This window comes from Mastigoproctus giganteus, chromosome 4 (assembly GCF_048544385.1).
Source record: "Mastigoproctus giganteus isolate SK-2022 chromosome 4, ASM4854438v1, whole genome shotgun sequence".
Lineage (NCBI taxonomy): Eukaryota > Metazoa > Arthropoda > Arachnida > Uropygi > Thelyphonidae > Mastigoproctus > Mastigoproctus giganteus.
This window is the reverse complement of record NC_143578.1, coordinates 96,424,028-96,440,900: the sequence shown is the minus strand read 5'-3', so window position 1 is coordinate 96,440,900 and position 16,873 is coordinate 96,424,028. Positions and strand designations below refer to the sequence as shown.

Genomic DNA, 16,873 nt, shown 5'->3' with positions numbered 1-16,873 from the left:
AGCAAGATGGAGAAGAGGAGCACTGAGTTTAGTCAGGACTGGAAGAAAGTACTGTTGAGGCCAGGTTTTACTTGCTAAAACTTCCATCACTTCATGTATGTCCCACCTCAGCTTGTACATTCTCATCAATGATCATGGATAGACATATAGTCATATTAATTAATGGAGACTACAGAAGACTTCTTTCTGTTGAAGAAATTGAAGAATTATATTGAAGAAGCTTCTTTCTATTCTATTGAAAAGAAGACTTTTCTATTGCAGACTTTGATATTTTGTTTTGGGTTATATTGGAAACCATATTACTGGTTGCAGTTTTCCTCAGAAATGTGTTATTATTTAAATTTGACTCTGCAACCATCATTTGTACAGTTAATTGTCTATCTGAATGAACAAAATCTGTGACCTTTCAACATTTTCACCAGTATGACTATTTTGTACATTGTCATAGACATCTCTAACTAAATAGGCTGTTAAGCCAGGTTGAACATGGTGCAATATGGCCTTAGTCACTGATGCACCTAAAACTCTACAATAAACGAATAAAAAGGTTGAGCATTTATACCCATTCTTGAATTACAGTTACCTCTATTTATTGCAAAATAATAAGACTGAAAGTATCAAAATAAACTGATCATTAAAACTTTGTATAAAAAATTTAAAATGTACAAAATTTAAAATATAAAATAAAATAATGTAACGAAGGTGTGTAATAAACTGTATAATAAACTTGATAAAAACTAATAACTTAAAAAAAAAACAAATAAAAATAAAAATATACATGGTTAAAATCACTGTTAAAAACTACTACAGCTTTTGACTGATTGTGTAGCCTTTCTCAATAGCAATAGCATACCTTCCAGAATGCAGCCACATACAATTTACTATTTGCTGTTGAGAAAGACTATATGAGTAGTAAAAAGCTGTAGCAGTTTTTAATATTGATATTAGCCATTTATGTATATTTTTATTTATTTTTATTCATTTATTAGTTATATTAATATCACATAGTTTATTTATAATCCCTTCATTATATTTTATTTTATATTTTAAATTTGCACACTGAGTTTTATAAAGTTTTAGTGATCAGCAGTTTATTTTTATACTTTCAGTCATTGTTTTGCAATAACTATGCCCATTAGTTCAAAAATGAGTGTAAATGATCAAAGACATTTTCTCTACCTTCTTTAAACTGTTTTTTTACTAGTCAAAACCTCTTGCCCTTACATTAGTTTGTCCTCAAAGCTTCCTTTATCATATCATGTTCCATGCAGATTTGATATTAATTCTTTGTACACTTTAGTCACTTGTTTTTATGTTGACACAAAACAGACTAGTTCTATTTATCTAGCTGCTAGCACATGATTAACTGATGCCTTGAAAGCACTGCCACTGAAAGTGGAAACACATGCTTATTGTTCAAGCCACACATCAAATTCAGCAGTCTTATTACTTTGTGGTCATACCTTATATGTATAATTTTTTATTATTCTGTAGAAAATTGTTTTTGAGCCATATAAAGTGGTAATCTCTGTCTGTCACATGTTCACACATGCATGCAAGTGTTTTTGTACATGCGTGTATAATTTTTTATTTTTTATTGTGCAGTTGAAATTGATGCTGTAAAACCTTATGAAGTGGCAAATCAAGGTGAAGATGTAGTCCTGGAAATGAAGCAGATGAAAGATATGAAAATGCCTGTACAGTGGAGTCATAATGGTGGTACTGAAATTGCCTCATGGAATGGACAGCTAAAAGTTAAAATGAAAAATGTTCAGATTTCTGATTCAGGAATTTATGAATGTTATTACCAAGGTAGAAGAAATGAGAGTTTACATGGAATTATGAGACTTATTGTTAGAGGTTTGTGCATATGTCTATATTTAGACCACATAAACTTACAAAATCCATTATATTATAATACAAAGTGATTCTAAATTTGTGGACCCAAAAAATAAAGAATTTACTTCTCTCATTTTCATTTCCATTGCAATTCTTACATATCGCTGCATACAGAACAGTAATTGTTAGGTTACACTCACACAAACTCATTTATATTGATTTGTTTGTGTGGAAACCATCATTACATTGTCTTTCTGAATGTATTTTTATAGTCAAACAATATTTTGTTTAAAACTGTAGTGAATGTCAAAGCCAAATTTTGAGAAAAATATTCTGATTCACCAGTACCAAATGCACTTACTATCATTATAATTATAATAATTACTTGATTGTATAATCTGATAGAAAAGAATTAATAAATTTTAATTTACTGATATTTGGATTGCACAAATTTTGAATCACCATATACAATTGATCTCACCTTTTTTACTGATTTTATACATAAAAACTAGTTTATGTTTTAACATAATAACAGTAGCAAAAAGAATATAACAATTAGAAATGGTGTGTAATGAGATTTACTGTATTTATTAAGTATTTTATGTAGGATGTGCATATGTGAATAACTTGCTACTCCCACTGCTATCGTAGCAGTGTTTTTGGTGGGAATATTGTAGTTCTTTAGAATCACTAATTGAATCACAAACAGAGTCATATTGAAAGTTCTGGCATCGAAAAAAATGTTCATAACGTAGTTTCACCGGTAAACTTTTTCAAAGTTTGCCGTGCTTCTCGTGTGGGCTTCCTTTACCTGTGCCTTTTTTTCCTTAATAAACAATTTATCCACTAGTCCACCAGTGATTCTAAAGAAAAAAGGTCAGGTTTCCCCCCTCCACTTCGGGAGGATTTCAAGCTCCCCTTGGGATTCAATTTCTACTCCTGACCGATAACACCCACTGTATGTTTACTGAGCGAGCAACAATACAAATGCCGTTACGGCAAAGTCCGTTTACTGGTAAATTTATCAAACTTTTGCGAGCTTCTCATGTGGGCTTTCTTTACCTTCGCCAATCTGCCTAAGGAAGGCAGGATTAAAGTTGTGCATCATATATAAATGGAAATACCTAAATACAGCATCAAATGTATAAAAAAAATAAGGCACCTGTATAAGAGGTATAACACACTGTATAAGGCAATCATTAGGCCATCTTGAGTACAGCATACAGAAATGGAAACCTCATTTTGGAAAGGATGACTATCTGTTGAAATAGGTACAGAGAAGAGCAACAAGATTAGTAAGGAGAACCAAAGGGTTCTCTTGCTAAAAAAGACCTCAGTTTTGCAAAGTGCAGTATCTGGAAACTAAGTACTCTGTGAGAACTGATTAAGTTATTAAAGATTCAACTGAATTGAGTAAACTAAATGCTAATGCCATCCTTTCTCTTTCTTGGATGACATACATAAGGGGACATAACTTTAAATTGGAAAAGGGTGGATGTGTGAAATTTTCTTCCAGAGAGTAGTTGATTGTTAGAATGAATTTCTATCTGGTATTGTTGTTGTGGAAGTGGAAAGTCTGAACAAATTTAAGGAAGGATTAGATTATTAGAGGAAGACAAATGATATGGGAAGGGTTGTTTTTTTTTTTTTGGCTGATGCTGTATAAGCTTGCTTTCTTGCATCATTTGCTACTACTAAGTATGTGATATGATACTAATATTATGAGTATTACCCCCCCTCCACTTCGGGAGGGTTTCAAGCTTCTGTGGGATTCAACTTCTACTCCAGACCAATAACACCCACTGTCTGTTTACTGAGCGAGCAACAATACAAATGCCATTACGGCAAAATACTTTTACCAGTAAATTTCATCGAACTTTTGAATGCTTCTCGTGTGCGCTTTCTTTACCTTAGCTGGCAGATTTAGTATTATTCACCTCTAAATTCATCATTTTTGCTTGTGACAACTTTAAGGTAATGAAGGAGATATATCTGGCTTGTATTTTGGTGTTTTCATTTCTGAAATTTCTTCAGTTCATTCTGTGTACTTTGCTTTGAGATAGCTTTAAGTCTTTAAAGAGATGTACTTTTCCACTGGTATTTTTATTATCTTTTTCTCCCAATCATTTTTTTCTTCACTTGTTCTCCACTATAGCACAGTTCCTCAGCACTTAATACTGTGGTGCTTGGTATATTTTCATTCTTTCCCCCTGAATAGTGCTGTTTCCTCCAAGCGTCTTGGGAGGAGTTATCCATTTGCAAGTGTTTGGGTTCCTGAGAGGCCAGTCAAAAAAACTTTAATGTTCTTCTATATGATTTTTTCAAGTCAGCTATAATTTATAGTGCATACCTTCAGAATTAAAGGTGTGATTTTGCAATTAAAAATTGATTTTTAACCAATACTGTAATTAACAAGAAAATGGCTGAATTGCCTGCCAGACCCGGAATGCCTTAATGCATTTCCAATTTGGCAGGCAGTTCAGCACTTTAACAAGTTTCTTTTGTCCACATATGTAAAACACTATGGTCACAAGCACCATTTCTTGAATATTACAAAAATATTCACATCCTTCCACTTGGTAGTGTTATGGAAAGGGAGTATCCATTCTGGGTTTTAATTAACTGAAGTTTATTGAAGTGTTGTTTACAGACTTCTCTTTAGGAACTGCCATGGAGTTTCTTTTAGCTATATGCTGCTCAGCAATGCTGTGAAATCAGCATAAAACACTAGTCATGCCAACCAGTTAAAATTATTTATATTATTTCCTGTGAGTCCATGTTAAGTGGGGGTAGATAAATCTTCCCCACTTAATATGGGTTCACTTAGTGCCCCATGTTTTTACACCCTCAATTAAAAGCTCTAAGCAGGGAATGCTTGTACTTTTTATTTAGATGGATTTGTTTTTATTTTCTTAAAAATTAGTAAGTAAGACTAAATGCAGCTGGGCATAATATTTTTAAGAGTATTTATCTATATAATATCGGTGTAAAACACCATAGACAACTCTTAAAGGAAAACTACAATAGTAGTGTAATGGGCATCATTTCAACTGTATCTCATATGAAAGATGCCAACTTTTGGCATCTCTCATATTGGGGAATTATCTTCACAACTGGGTTGTCATGTTTGCAATACTAGGGTGCCTGCCCACCCACCGATGAAAGGCCAACCAGCCTTGAAACGGTGCCATCTAGGTGGTGGTGCACACTGAGAATAAGTAACAATAATCTTCTCTATTAGTGAAGCGTTACTTATTCAAGGCAGTGCAATACATGGTAACTTGTTGTGAAGGGTGAGCAGAATATGAGATACAGTTGATATGATGCCCATTACACTACTATTGTAGTTTTCCTTTAAGAGTTGTCTATGGTGTTTTTACACCGATATTATATACTTAAAAATTAGTATAATTTTTAAGTATAATTAGTATAATTTTAGTATAATCAGGTGCAGGTATACTTATGTGTACACCAATGCTAGGAGTTTAGTAAATAAATTTGATGAATTTGAGGTATTGCTCAAAACATCAAAGGCAGATATTGTTGGGATATCAGAGACGTGGTGTCACACAGATATAAGGGATGCAGAACTGCAATTTGGGGAGTACAACGTCTACAGAAAGGATAGACAGGATAGGAAGGGGGGAGGGGTTATGCTATTAGTTAAGAAACACATAAAAACCAAGGAAGTGAAGCCAGTCGACATCGCTGGACAGTGCAGTGTTGAGTCAATTTGGTGTGACATAAGCATTGGGAGATCAAAATTGAGAGTAGGAGTGTGCTATAGGCCTAATGACTCTGATGAGTATAATAAGGAACTGTACAGGGAAATAGAGTGGGCCAGTAAATCAGAGAGTCTTATATTGGGAGATTTTAATTTCCCAGATATTGACTGGAATTTGGGGGCTGGTTACTCACGCACTAGCAGGGCTTTTGTGGATTTATTGGATGATTGTTTTCTACATCAGCATGTTCGGGAGGCAACTAGAGGGAGTAATACTCTTGATTTGATTATCAGCAGTGATTCTTCATACATTAAGAATCTGCAGATAAATGAACCACTAGGTGGCAGTGATCACAGTGTGCTGAAGTGGGATTTACTCGAAGAGGTAACTACCATTAGGGGTAAAGGGAAGGGTTATTGCTTCCGTAAAGGCGACTACGATGGACTGAGACAGTATTTAAATTCTATACAGTGGGACCAACTGATGATGTTACCAACAGCAAATTCAAAATGGGAAGCATTCAAAGAACTTATCTTGGAAGCTACTAGGCTTTACATACCAACTAAGAAATATTGTTCAAGGTTTAGGCCAAAATGGATGTCAGATGAACTAATGAGGCATATGGCAGAGAAGAAAAATGCATGGGATACTTACAAATTAACACATGACACAGAAGCCTATGATAGATACAAGTTGATATGCAACCAACTTACAAAGGAGGTTAGGCAGGCGAAGGCAGATTACGAGAAATCCTTGGCAAGGGATGCAAAGAAAAACAGCAAAGAGTTCTTTACTTATGTAAACTCTAGAAGGAAGGGGATGAATCAGATTGGTCCACTTGATATTGATGGGTCAACTGTTCATGATCCTGCTCAGGTAGCTAACAAACTAAATGAATATTTTGCATCGACATTCACACATGAGGAGTTATTCAGCAAGGGGAATGCCAGAGGTGTATTCAACTCTAGCAGTAAGCTACAGAATCTTGAAATAACTGTGAGTAAAGTGGAGGAGAAACTGTTGAAGATAAACACAAGAAAGGCACCTGCGGTGGATGGGATCTATCCAGTTATATTAAAGGAGGCAGCAAAGGAAGTAGCATTAGCATTAGCATTAGCATTAGCACAGGCATTTGATGCAAGAAAGCAAGCTTATGCCGCATCAGCCAAAAAAAAAAACAAAAAAAAAAAACCACTTCCACTTCACCCCTTTGTTCGTTCAAAATACCTGTCCAGCTGAGCCTTAAACTTATTTAGGCTATCAACCTCCACCACAAGGGATGGAAGTCTGTTCCACCAACCAACCACCCGCTGGCTAAAGGCAAATTTCCGCACGTCTATCCTACATCTGTCTTTCCTCAATTTGAATTTATGCCCTCTCAGGTGATTTTTCTGAGCTAGAGGAAGAATCCCATCAGCATTGAGCATGCTTAAACCATTCAAGGCTTTATACACCTCTATCAGATCACCTCGCTGGTGCCTAGTCTCCAGACATTGTAATTTGCAAAACTTAAGCCTTTCTTCGTAAGAGCACCCCTTTGTTCCATTCACTAATCTTGTTGCCCTTCTCTGTACTCGTTCCAGCAGCTCTACATCCTTCTTGAAATGAGGCCTCCAGACCTGTATACAGTACTCTAGGTGTGGCCTGACCATTGCCTTATACAATGGAATAATCACCTCCTTATCCCTGCTGGAAAAATTCCTGTATATCATTGACAATACTCCATGAGCTACTCTTGCAGCCCGTCTGCACTGCTCAGAGAACTTCATATCTGCCTGAACAACCACCCCCAAGTCCTTTTCATTCTCTACCACTGTCAGTGTAGTACCACAGAGTTGATACGTTGCTCTGGGGTTGCTGTTTCCCATGTGTAGTACTTTACATTTGTCAATGTTAAACTTCATTTGCCACCTCTCAGCCCATCTGCTCAACCTTTCCAGATCCTGTTGCAGCAGCATAGTGTCAGTAGTGTCCTTGACAACCCTGCCAACCTTTGTATCGTCTGCAAACTTGGACATTAAGCCTGATATACCATCATCAATATCATTTATAAATACAGAAAACAATAATGGACCCAACACTGAGCCCTGAGGGACTCCACTAATAACATCAGTCCACGATGAGCAGTGTCCATTGATTACCACTCTCTGTCTTCTCCCCCTCAACCACCCCTTTATCCATAGCAGCAATTTGCCTCCAATGTCACACTGCTCCAATTTGTGTAGCAGTCTTCCATGTGCAACAGTATCAAAAGCCTTTCTAAGATCCAAGTATATAATATCAAAGTTATTCCCTGCATCCAGTTCTTTTGTGACTGCATCATAGTATCCAATCAAGTTGGTCAGGCAAGACTTCCCCTTAACAAAACCATGCTGTGTCTGAGCTATAACTGAAGTCTTGTCTAAATGATCCTGCAGTGCTTCTTTAACCAGTGCCTCCATTAATTTTCCTGGAACAGAAGTTAAGCTCACAGGTCTATAATTACTTGTGTCAGCCTTTGATCCTCCTTTGTGAATTGGGGTCACATTTGCACATTTCCAGTCTATGGGTACCTCCCCTGAGTCCAAGCAAGCTCTCATAATTATGGCTAAGGGTTTGCTTACTTCCTTTGCTGCCTCCTTTAATATAACTGGATAGATCCCATCCACCCCGGGTGCCTTTCTTGTGTTTATCTTGAACAGTTTCTCCTCCACTTTACTCCCAGTTATTTCAAGATTCTGTAGCTTACTGCTAGAGTTGAATACACCTCTGGCATTCCCCTCGCTGAATAACTCCTCATGTGTGAATGTCGATGCAAAATATTCATTTAGTTTGTTAGCTACCTGAGCAGGATCATCAACAGTTGACCCATCAATATCAAGTGGACCAATCTGATTCATCCCCTTCCTTCTAGAGTTTACATAAGTAAAGAACTCTTTGCTGTTTTTCTTTGCATCCCTTGCCAAGGATTTCTCGTAATCTGCCTTCGCCTGCCTAACCTCCTTTGTACCTTGGTTGCATATCAACTTGTATCTATCATAGGCTTCTGTGTCATGTGTTAATTTGTATGTATCCCATGCATTTTTCTTCTCCGCCATATGCCTCATTAGTCCATCTGACATCCATTTTGGCCTAAACCTTGAACAATATTTCTTAGTTGGTATGTAAAGCCTAGTAGCTTCCAAGATAAGTTCTTTGAATGCTTCCCATTTTGAATTTGCTGTTGGTAACATCATCAGTTGGTCCCACTGTATAGAATTTAAATACTGTCTCAGTCCATCGTAGTCGCCTTTACGGAAGCAATAACCCTTCCCTTTACCCCTAATGGTAGTTACCTCTTTGAGTAAATCCCACTTCAGCACACTGTGATCACTGCCACCTAGTGGTTCATTTATCTGCAGATTCTTAATGCATGAAGAATCACTGCTGATAATCAAATCAAGAGTATTACTCCCTCTAGTTGCCTCCCGAACATGCTGATGTAGAAAACAATCATCCAATAAATCCACAAAAGCCCTGCTAGTGTGTGAGTAACCTGCCCCCAAATTCCAGTCAGTATCTGGGAAATTAAAATCTCCCATTATAAGACACTCTGATTTACTGGCCCACTCTATTTCCCTGTACAGTTCCTTATTATACTCATCAGAGTCATTAGGCCTATAGCACACTCCTACTCTCAATTTTGATCTCCCAATGTTTATGTCACACCAAACTGACTCCACACTGCACTGTCCAGCGATGTCAACTGGCTTCACTTCCTTGGTTTTTATGTGTTTCTTAACTAATAGCATAACCCCTCCCCCCTTCCTATCCTGTCTATCCTTTCTGTAGACGTTGTACTCCCCAAATTGCAGTTCTGCATCCCTTATATCTGTGTGACACCACGTCTCTGATATCCCAACAATATCTGCCTTCGATGTTTTGAGCAATACCTCAAATTCATCAAATTTATTTACTAAACTCCTAGCATTGGTGTACACGCAAGTATACCTGCACCTGTTTCTATTCTTAGCTACCCTAACACAACCCATGTGTTTACTTGTACCGCAATGGCTCCCAGCAGTCTCTGAAATACCATGCATCTTGTTTTTCAGGCTTCTGCTCATTCTAATAGAAGCAGTGCAAGAATCTCTTTCACCTCTGCCAGTGGCTACTGTCAATCTATTGGTCTTTGTCTCCCCCCAAGCTAGCAGTTTTCCGACCCACCTAACACTGCCTCGATAGCATCAGCAAATATTCTTGCACCCTTTCTATTTAAGTGTATCCCATCCCTGTAGAAGCAATCTCTCCTGTTAACAAGTACAGTCCAGGCTGAAAAAAATTCTACCCCTGTAGAATTTTTTTCAGCAAAGTAAGCAAACCCTTAGCCATAATTATGAGAGCTTCCTTGGACTCAGGGGAGGTACCCATAGACTGGAAATGTGCAAATGTGACCCCAGTTCACAAAGGAGGATCAAAGGCTGACACAAGTAATTATAGATCTGTGAGCTTAACTTCTGTTCCAGGAAAATTAATGGAGGCACTGGTTAAAGAAGCACTGCAGGATCATTTAGACAAGACTTCAGTTATAGCTCAGACACAGCATGGTTTTGTTAAGGGGAAGTCTTGCCTGACCAACTTGATTGAATACTATGATGCAGTCACAAAAGAACTGGATGCAGGGAATAACTTTGATATTATATACTTGGATCTTAGAAAGGCTTTTGATACTGTTGCACATGGAAGACTGCTACACAAATTGGAGCAGTGTGACATTGGAGGCAAATTGCTGCTATGGATAAAGGGGTGGTTGAGGGGAAAAGACAGAGAGTGGTAATCAATGGACACTGCTCATCGTGGACTAATGTTATTAGTGGAGTCCCTCAGGGCTCAGTGTTGGGTCCATTATTGTTTTCTGTATTTATAAATGATATTGATGATGGTATATCAAGCTTAATGTCCAAGTTTGCAGACGATACAAAGGTTGGCAGGGTTGTCAAGGACACTACTGACACTATGCTGCTGCAACAGGATCTGGAAAGGTTGAGCAGATGGGCTGAGAGGTGGCAAATGAAGTTTAACATTGACAAATGTAAAGTACTACACATGGGAAACAGCAACCCCAGAGCAACGTATCAACTCTGTGGTACTACACTGACAGTGGTAGAGAATGAAAGGGACTTGGGGGTGGTTGTGCAGGCAGATATGAAGTTCTCTGAGCAGTGCAGACGGGCTGCAAGAGTAGCTCATGGAGTATTGTCAATGATATACAGGAATTTTTCCAGCAGGGATAAGGAGGTGATTATTTCCTTGTATAAGGCAATGGTCAGGCCACACCTAGAGTACTGTATACAGGTCTGGAGGCCTCATTTCAAGAAGGATGTAGAGCTGCTGGAACGAGTACAGAGAAGGGCAACAAGATTAGTGAATGGAACAAAGGGGTGCTCTTACGAAGAAAGGCTTAAGTTTTGCAAATTACAGTGTCTGGAGACTAGGCACCAGCGAGGTGATCTGATAGAGGTGTATAAAGCCTTGAATGGTTTAAGCATGCTCAATGCTGATGGGATTCTTCCTCTAGCTCAGAAAAATCACCTGAGAGGGCATAAATTCAAATTGAGGAAAGACAGATGTAGAATAGACGTGCGGAAATTTGCCTTTAGCCAGCGGGTGGTTGGTTGGTGGAACAGACTTCCATCCCTTGTGGTGGAGGTTGATAGCCTAAATAAGTTTAAGGCTCAGCTGGACAGGTATTTTGAACGAACAGAGGGGTGAAGTGGAAGTGGGTTTTTTTTTTTTTTTTTTTTGGCTGATGCTGCATAAGCTTGCTTTCTTGCATCAAATGCCTCTACTAATGCTAATGCTAATAATTGGTGTCAAACTAAGTTGACACGGAGAGTTGACACCATCATGTTTGACTTTTTTCAAACTTTATTTTCCATTTGGCCAGCTTCGGCAAGAATATCACAAATCCTGTTATATGCTACAATGTCATAAACAAATGAAGGGTAATAAACAAATTTTAAAAAAATTAAAGGTACAATGTAAACCTGATAGAATATAAATCATGTATATAGTTTTTTTTTTTTTTTTGTTAGTTGTTTGGCACATTGATTTCTGTGGCCATAATGTCCCTCCCAAAGTTTTTTTTTTTGCACTACTCTGATCCAAGCCTGAGGCGGGATTCGAACCCGCTACCTTTGGGTTGCCAGGCAGGTACTTTACTCACCCGGCTAGCCCGGTCGGCCACGTATATGGTGTACATATGCCAGAAGTCAGACATATGAATGAAATGTGTGTCATTATTTGTGGTGTTGCTACTATTCTTTTTAATTTTGAAGGAAGAAGTTTGTTTATACAATTAAAAAAAAAAAAAAAAAAACTACTAGAAAGCTTACATAAACAGAATGCAAATTTTTCAAATACTGCACAGAAATTAATCTTTCTAAATATATAGGTTGTCCAGCTGATAGATATGGCCCTATCTGTGATAAAGAATGTCCACCGTGTTATAATGGAGGAATATGTCATGACATTTGGGGTGTGTGTGTATGTCCTGCTGGCTTTACTGGAAATAACTGTCAGATTCGTAAGTAGATGCATAATTTCATAATTGCTTGTTAAAAAAAATGTTAAACATTTAAATGTAATTCATCTTGGAAAAATGTATTATTTATTTACAAGGAATTGTCTATATACATTTACTTTTATTTATATTTAGGCAACTAGTATACAGTTTGAGTCTATCAATCAATCAGTCTATCAGCACATGCTGCAATATTAATGTAAGTATTAGTATTGGAAGTGGTCTCTGTAGCCGAGTGGTCAGGAGCGGGAGTGCAGTAGCACATGCTCTTTAAGTAGACTGGGGTTAAAGCCTATGACTGCTAAATACTGTCTATCTGCCAGCCCAGACCGGATCAGTGTGACAGATTATGGTCTATTTCCCACAACACGAATCATTGAGGAGGCTTCCATCCTGCCGTGGATTGATAACTGCTGCAGTTTTATTAGTATTGGAAAAAGTGGTGCAAGGAAGTAACCTTACACAGCATAAGCCTTAAAAAAAAAAAAACTTCATTTGTCTAATAATTTATTAGTCCCACCTTAAGTTTATTTACTTTCCACTTCCACAAGTCTCGATGGAAGTGCATTCCAACAATTAACTATTCTCTAGTTGAAAAATTTCTGTGCATCTATATCTAACCAACCATCTTCTTTCAATTTATATATATATATATATATATATGTGTGTGTGTGTGTGTGTGTGTGTGTGTGTGTGTGTGCATGTTGTGTATATACATTGCTTGCAAAAGTGTAAAGATGCTATTAAAATTTAGTTTACTCAATTCTTTTAAAGCCTTAAATGTTTGACTTAGCTCTCCATGCAGATGACTAATTTACAGATGATACAATTTACAGAACTCCAGCCTTTCTTAGTAAGATTATCCTTTTGCCCCTGACTAACCTTTTTCCTCTTCTCTGCACTATTTTGGGCAGGTCTGTGTATTTCCTAAAATGTTTTCAAGTCTGTGTGCAGTAATCAAGATGTGGATCCATGGTTTATACATAGGACATAGTGTTACAGGTCATGCAGCACTGTGCCCTCCCCAACTCAGTGTCATGACTTTGTAATGTAATACAAACTCTGTAAAGGCCAGATAGTGTGTGTAGTGTAGCATTTGGTTATGTTGTTCATCTGGCCACTTAGCCTAGAGGCCAGTGGAACACCACCAACCCCTAGTTTCCATCCTGGGTGCAGGGAGCCGTGCCAGGAAGAAGGGACTCTGGTGAGACAAACCCTGGCATCACCTGAGCTTACCGGCTAAAAAAGTAGTTTTTAGTGGAAAGGAGCATGAGGGTGACCTCAAGTTGGAGAGTAGGTGAAGAGTAAAGCCCAGTCAAGAAGAAGAAAAGCCCAGTCAAGTTGGAGAGTAGGGGAAGAGTAAGAGGGAGGAAGACAGGAAGATTTCCATGATGAATTTGAAGGATAGGGGATATAGGGGCATCCTGAGAGGCAACCCACCCTGCATGGGGGAAACTTAAGAATGGCAGAAAATACTTAGAGTGGTAGAGCCCACCAGGCGAAGGGTTGGATAAGAAAGTGGGGAAGGAGATGGGCAATGCCCCAGGATTGAAAAAAGGGGAATTAAAGTTAAATGGCCAGAGATCCCTATGTGGGTATTTGATTGCCATCTGGCAACTTGTGGTATGTGACCAGGGTGGAAATCTGACATTCCCACATTGTTCATACTAGCTTTTCTGGATACTGACACTGAAACCAGTGTCAGTATCTAGAAAAGCCCAAGAAGTGGAGTCAGCATGGCATCAGCAAAGGCAGTGAGGGACTTCTAAAATGGTTGGCCCCCAATTAGTCATGATTTATGGGGGGGCTCTCCTGTTATCCATGAGATCCATAATGCATACACCAGTCAGTCACACCTATCGCACCTACGTGAAGGCAATATATTTTATAATTTTTTCCCCTTTCTATTTTTATTTTTCCACATAAATTCTTAAGATGCACATATAAAGACAAACAAGTTCACGCCTCCATTTTTCCCTTTTCACTCATTCTTACACACAGACAAAAGCATTTCACCCAAAAAAAAAAAATTCACATAGCACTAATTTACACCACACATATACACATCTTAGCCTGCAATTATGCAGTTACAATGTTGAATTTTTTTTTTTTTATATCATTTTTTTAAAATTTTTTTATATGTGCATTTCGGAGTGCGTGCACATTCATAGCAATTTAGGTGGGCATTCTCATTTATACACTTTCTCTCACATGTTTGCATCACTCATCACAGCACATATACACATTTTTTTTTTCTTTTTAGGTTAAGTTCACACCCTGATCCTCATTTAGATACTCAAGCATGCATCAAATTTTCAACACCCATTCAGATGCAGTTGCATGTACAAATGAGATTCACTTCACTAATAGCTAAGGGAGAGGTGGTTAAGGTACATTTTAAGAAGGGAAGGACGAAAGGGCACTATTTTGGATGAATTAGGGATTCTAGTTGGGACAAAGAGGATAAAAGAGTTCTTCAGTGCCTCTTTGGGGGGCTAGACCTCAAGGGATTAGAATCGTTAACATAACAGGATGTAATGTGGGGATGTCTTTTGGAGGTGAACTTTAAATTTACTGAGAGTTTAGAGGGGACAATGGAACTTACTAGTAGGTTTCAGAGGTGGAGAATCTAATGGTGAGCTTTATTTTTTTTTTCCTATGAGCATTGTAGAAAATGTTATGTCCAGTTTAAGGTGTGAAGGGTTGCCATGATTTTGCTAGAGAGTGGGGGTTATGAGTCTTTTGATATGTTAGATTAAAAATACAGAACTGGGGCATGGTGTTGGTGTCAATTTAGTAGTTTTTGTGTCTGCTGATTATGAATATAAGGTTTCTGCCCAGAAGTACCTTAGATTTTTTTTTTTTTTTTGGTAGTTGTTGGCGCATCAGCTTCTGTGGCCATAATGCACCTCCCAAGGTTTTTGCAGTACTTTGATCCAAGCCCGAGGCGGGATTCGAACCCGCGACCTTTGGTTTGCCAGGCAGGCACTTTACCCACCCGGCTAGCCCGGTCGGCGAAGTACCTTAGAAGTGAGTATTTCAAGAATTAGATACCTCTTTGACTGTGATTGGCTAAGAGAGAAGGAGGAACATTTTTGTGGATATATGTGCTAAGATTAGGAGTAAAAGTTAAATTAAGAGGTCAGAAAGGGGTATTTGGGGGAGATTAATCTATTGATTGCTTTTTACTATCTGAAAATAATTTGTTGGAAAGTTATGGATACAAGTACCTGGGTAAAAATCTTATTTTCTAAGTTTAACATAGGGAAGGGGGGGATATTGCAAAACATCGTATAATTTTATGAATTTTGAGTGTTATATGGCCAGATATCTTGTAAGGGTAGGTTTTCAGGTGCTCTTCATAGAGATGCACTCAGAATTTCACTCTATCTTTCTTCCACCAAAATCCCTTCACTCACTCACTCTCAGATGCAGACATACATGTAGTTTCATGTACACACACAAACACACACACTGAGTTCATTGTACACATTCCTGCCCAGGACACAGATGATACATTATATGCAGTTACATGAGTATAATAAGAAACTGTACGGGGAAATAGAGTGGGCCAGCAAATCAGAGAGTCTTATAATGGGGGATTTTAATTTCCCAGATATCGACTGGAATTTGGGGGCTGGTCACTCACACTAGCAAGGCTTTTGTGGATTTATTGGATGATTGTTTTATAAATCAGCATGTTCGGGAGGCAACTAAAGGGAGTAATACTCTTGATTTGATTATCAGCAGTGATTCTTCATGCATTAAGAATCTGCAGATAAATGAACCACTAGGTGGCAGTGATCACAGTGTGCTGAAGTGGGATTTACTCAAAGAGGTAACTACCATTAGGGGTAAAGGGAAGGGTTATTGCTTCCGTAAAGGCGACTACGATGGACTGAGACAGTATTTAAATTCTATACAGTGGGACCAACTGATGATGTTACCAACAGCAAATTCAAAATGGGAAGCATTCAAAGAACTTATCTTGGAAGCTACTAGGCTTTACATGAAAAACGCATGGGATACATACAAGAAAAACGCATGGGATACATACAAATTAACACATGACACAGAAGCCTATGATAGATACAAGTTGATCTGTAACCAAGTTACAAAGGAGGTTAGGCAGGCGAAGGCAGATTACGAGAAATCTTTGGCAAGGGATGCAAAGAAAAACAGCAAAGAGTTCTTTACTTATGTAAACTCTAGCAGGAAGGGGATGAATCAGATTGGTCCACTTGATATTGATGGGTCAACTGTTGATGATCCTGCTCAGGTAGCTAACAAAATGAATGAATATTTAGCATCGACATTCACACATGAGGAGTTATTCAGCGAGGGGAATGCCATAGGTGTATTCAACTCTGGCAGTAAGCTAGAGAATCTTGTAATAACTGAGAGTAAAGTGGAGGAGAAGTTGTTGAAGATAAATACAAGAAAGGCACCTGGGGTGGATGGGATCTATCCAGTTATATTAAAGGAGGCAGCAAAGGAAGTAAGCAAACTCTTAGCCATAATTATGAGAGCTTCCTTGGACTCAGGGGAAGTACCCATGGACTGGAGATGTGAAAATGTGACCCCAATTCACAAAGGAGGATCAAAGGGCGACACAAGTAATTATAGACCTGTTAGTTTAACTTCTGTTCCTGGAAAATTAATGGAGGCACTGGTTAAATAAGCACTGCAGGATCATCTAGACAAGACTTCAGTTATAGCTCAGACACAGCATGGTTTTGTTAAGGGGAAGTCTTGCCTGACCAATTTG

The 16,873-nt window shown here is 38.1% G+C and overlaps 1 protein-coding gene across 4 annotated transcripts in view; it reads left to right on the top strand.

Annotated features, from left to right (window-relative positions):
• The window catches only part of LOC150086925 (receptor-type tyrosine-protein phosphatase S-like), a 1,004,071-nt gene that overhangs the window by 56,544 nt on the left and 930,654 nt on the right, over positions 1–16,873 (top strand). For all 4 annotated transcript variants that reach the window (XM_090372826.1, XM_090372825.1, XM_090372828.1 and 1 more), the window contains 2 exons: positions 1,606–1,860; positions 11,977–12,108. In XM_090372826.1, coding sequence (XP_090228952.1) covers positions 1,606–1,860; positions 11,977–12,108 — 387 coding nt within the window. The remainder of the gene's footprint in view (positions 1–1,605; positions 1,861–11,976; positions 12,109–16,873) is intronic.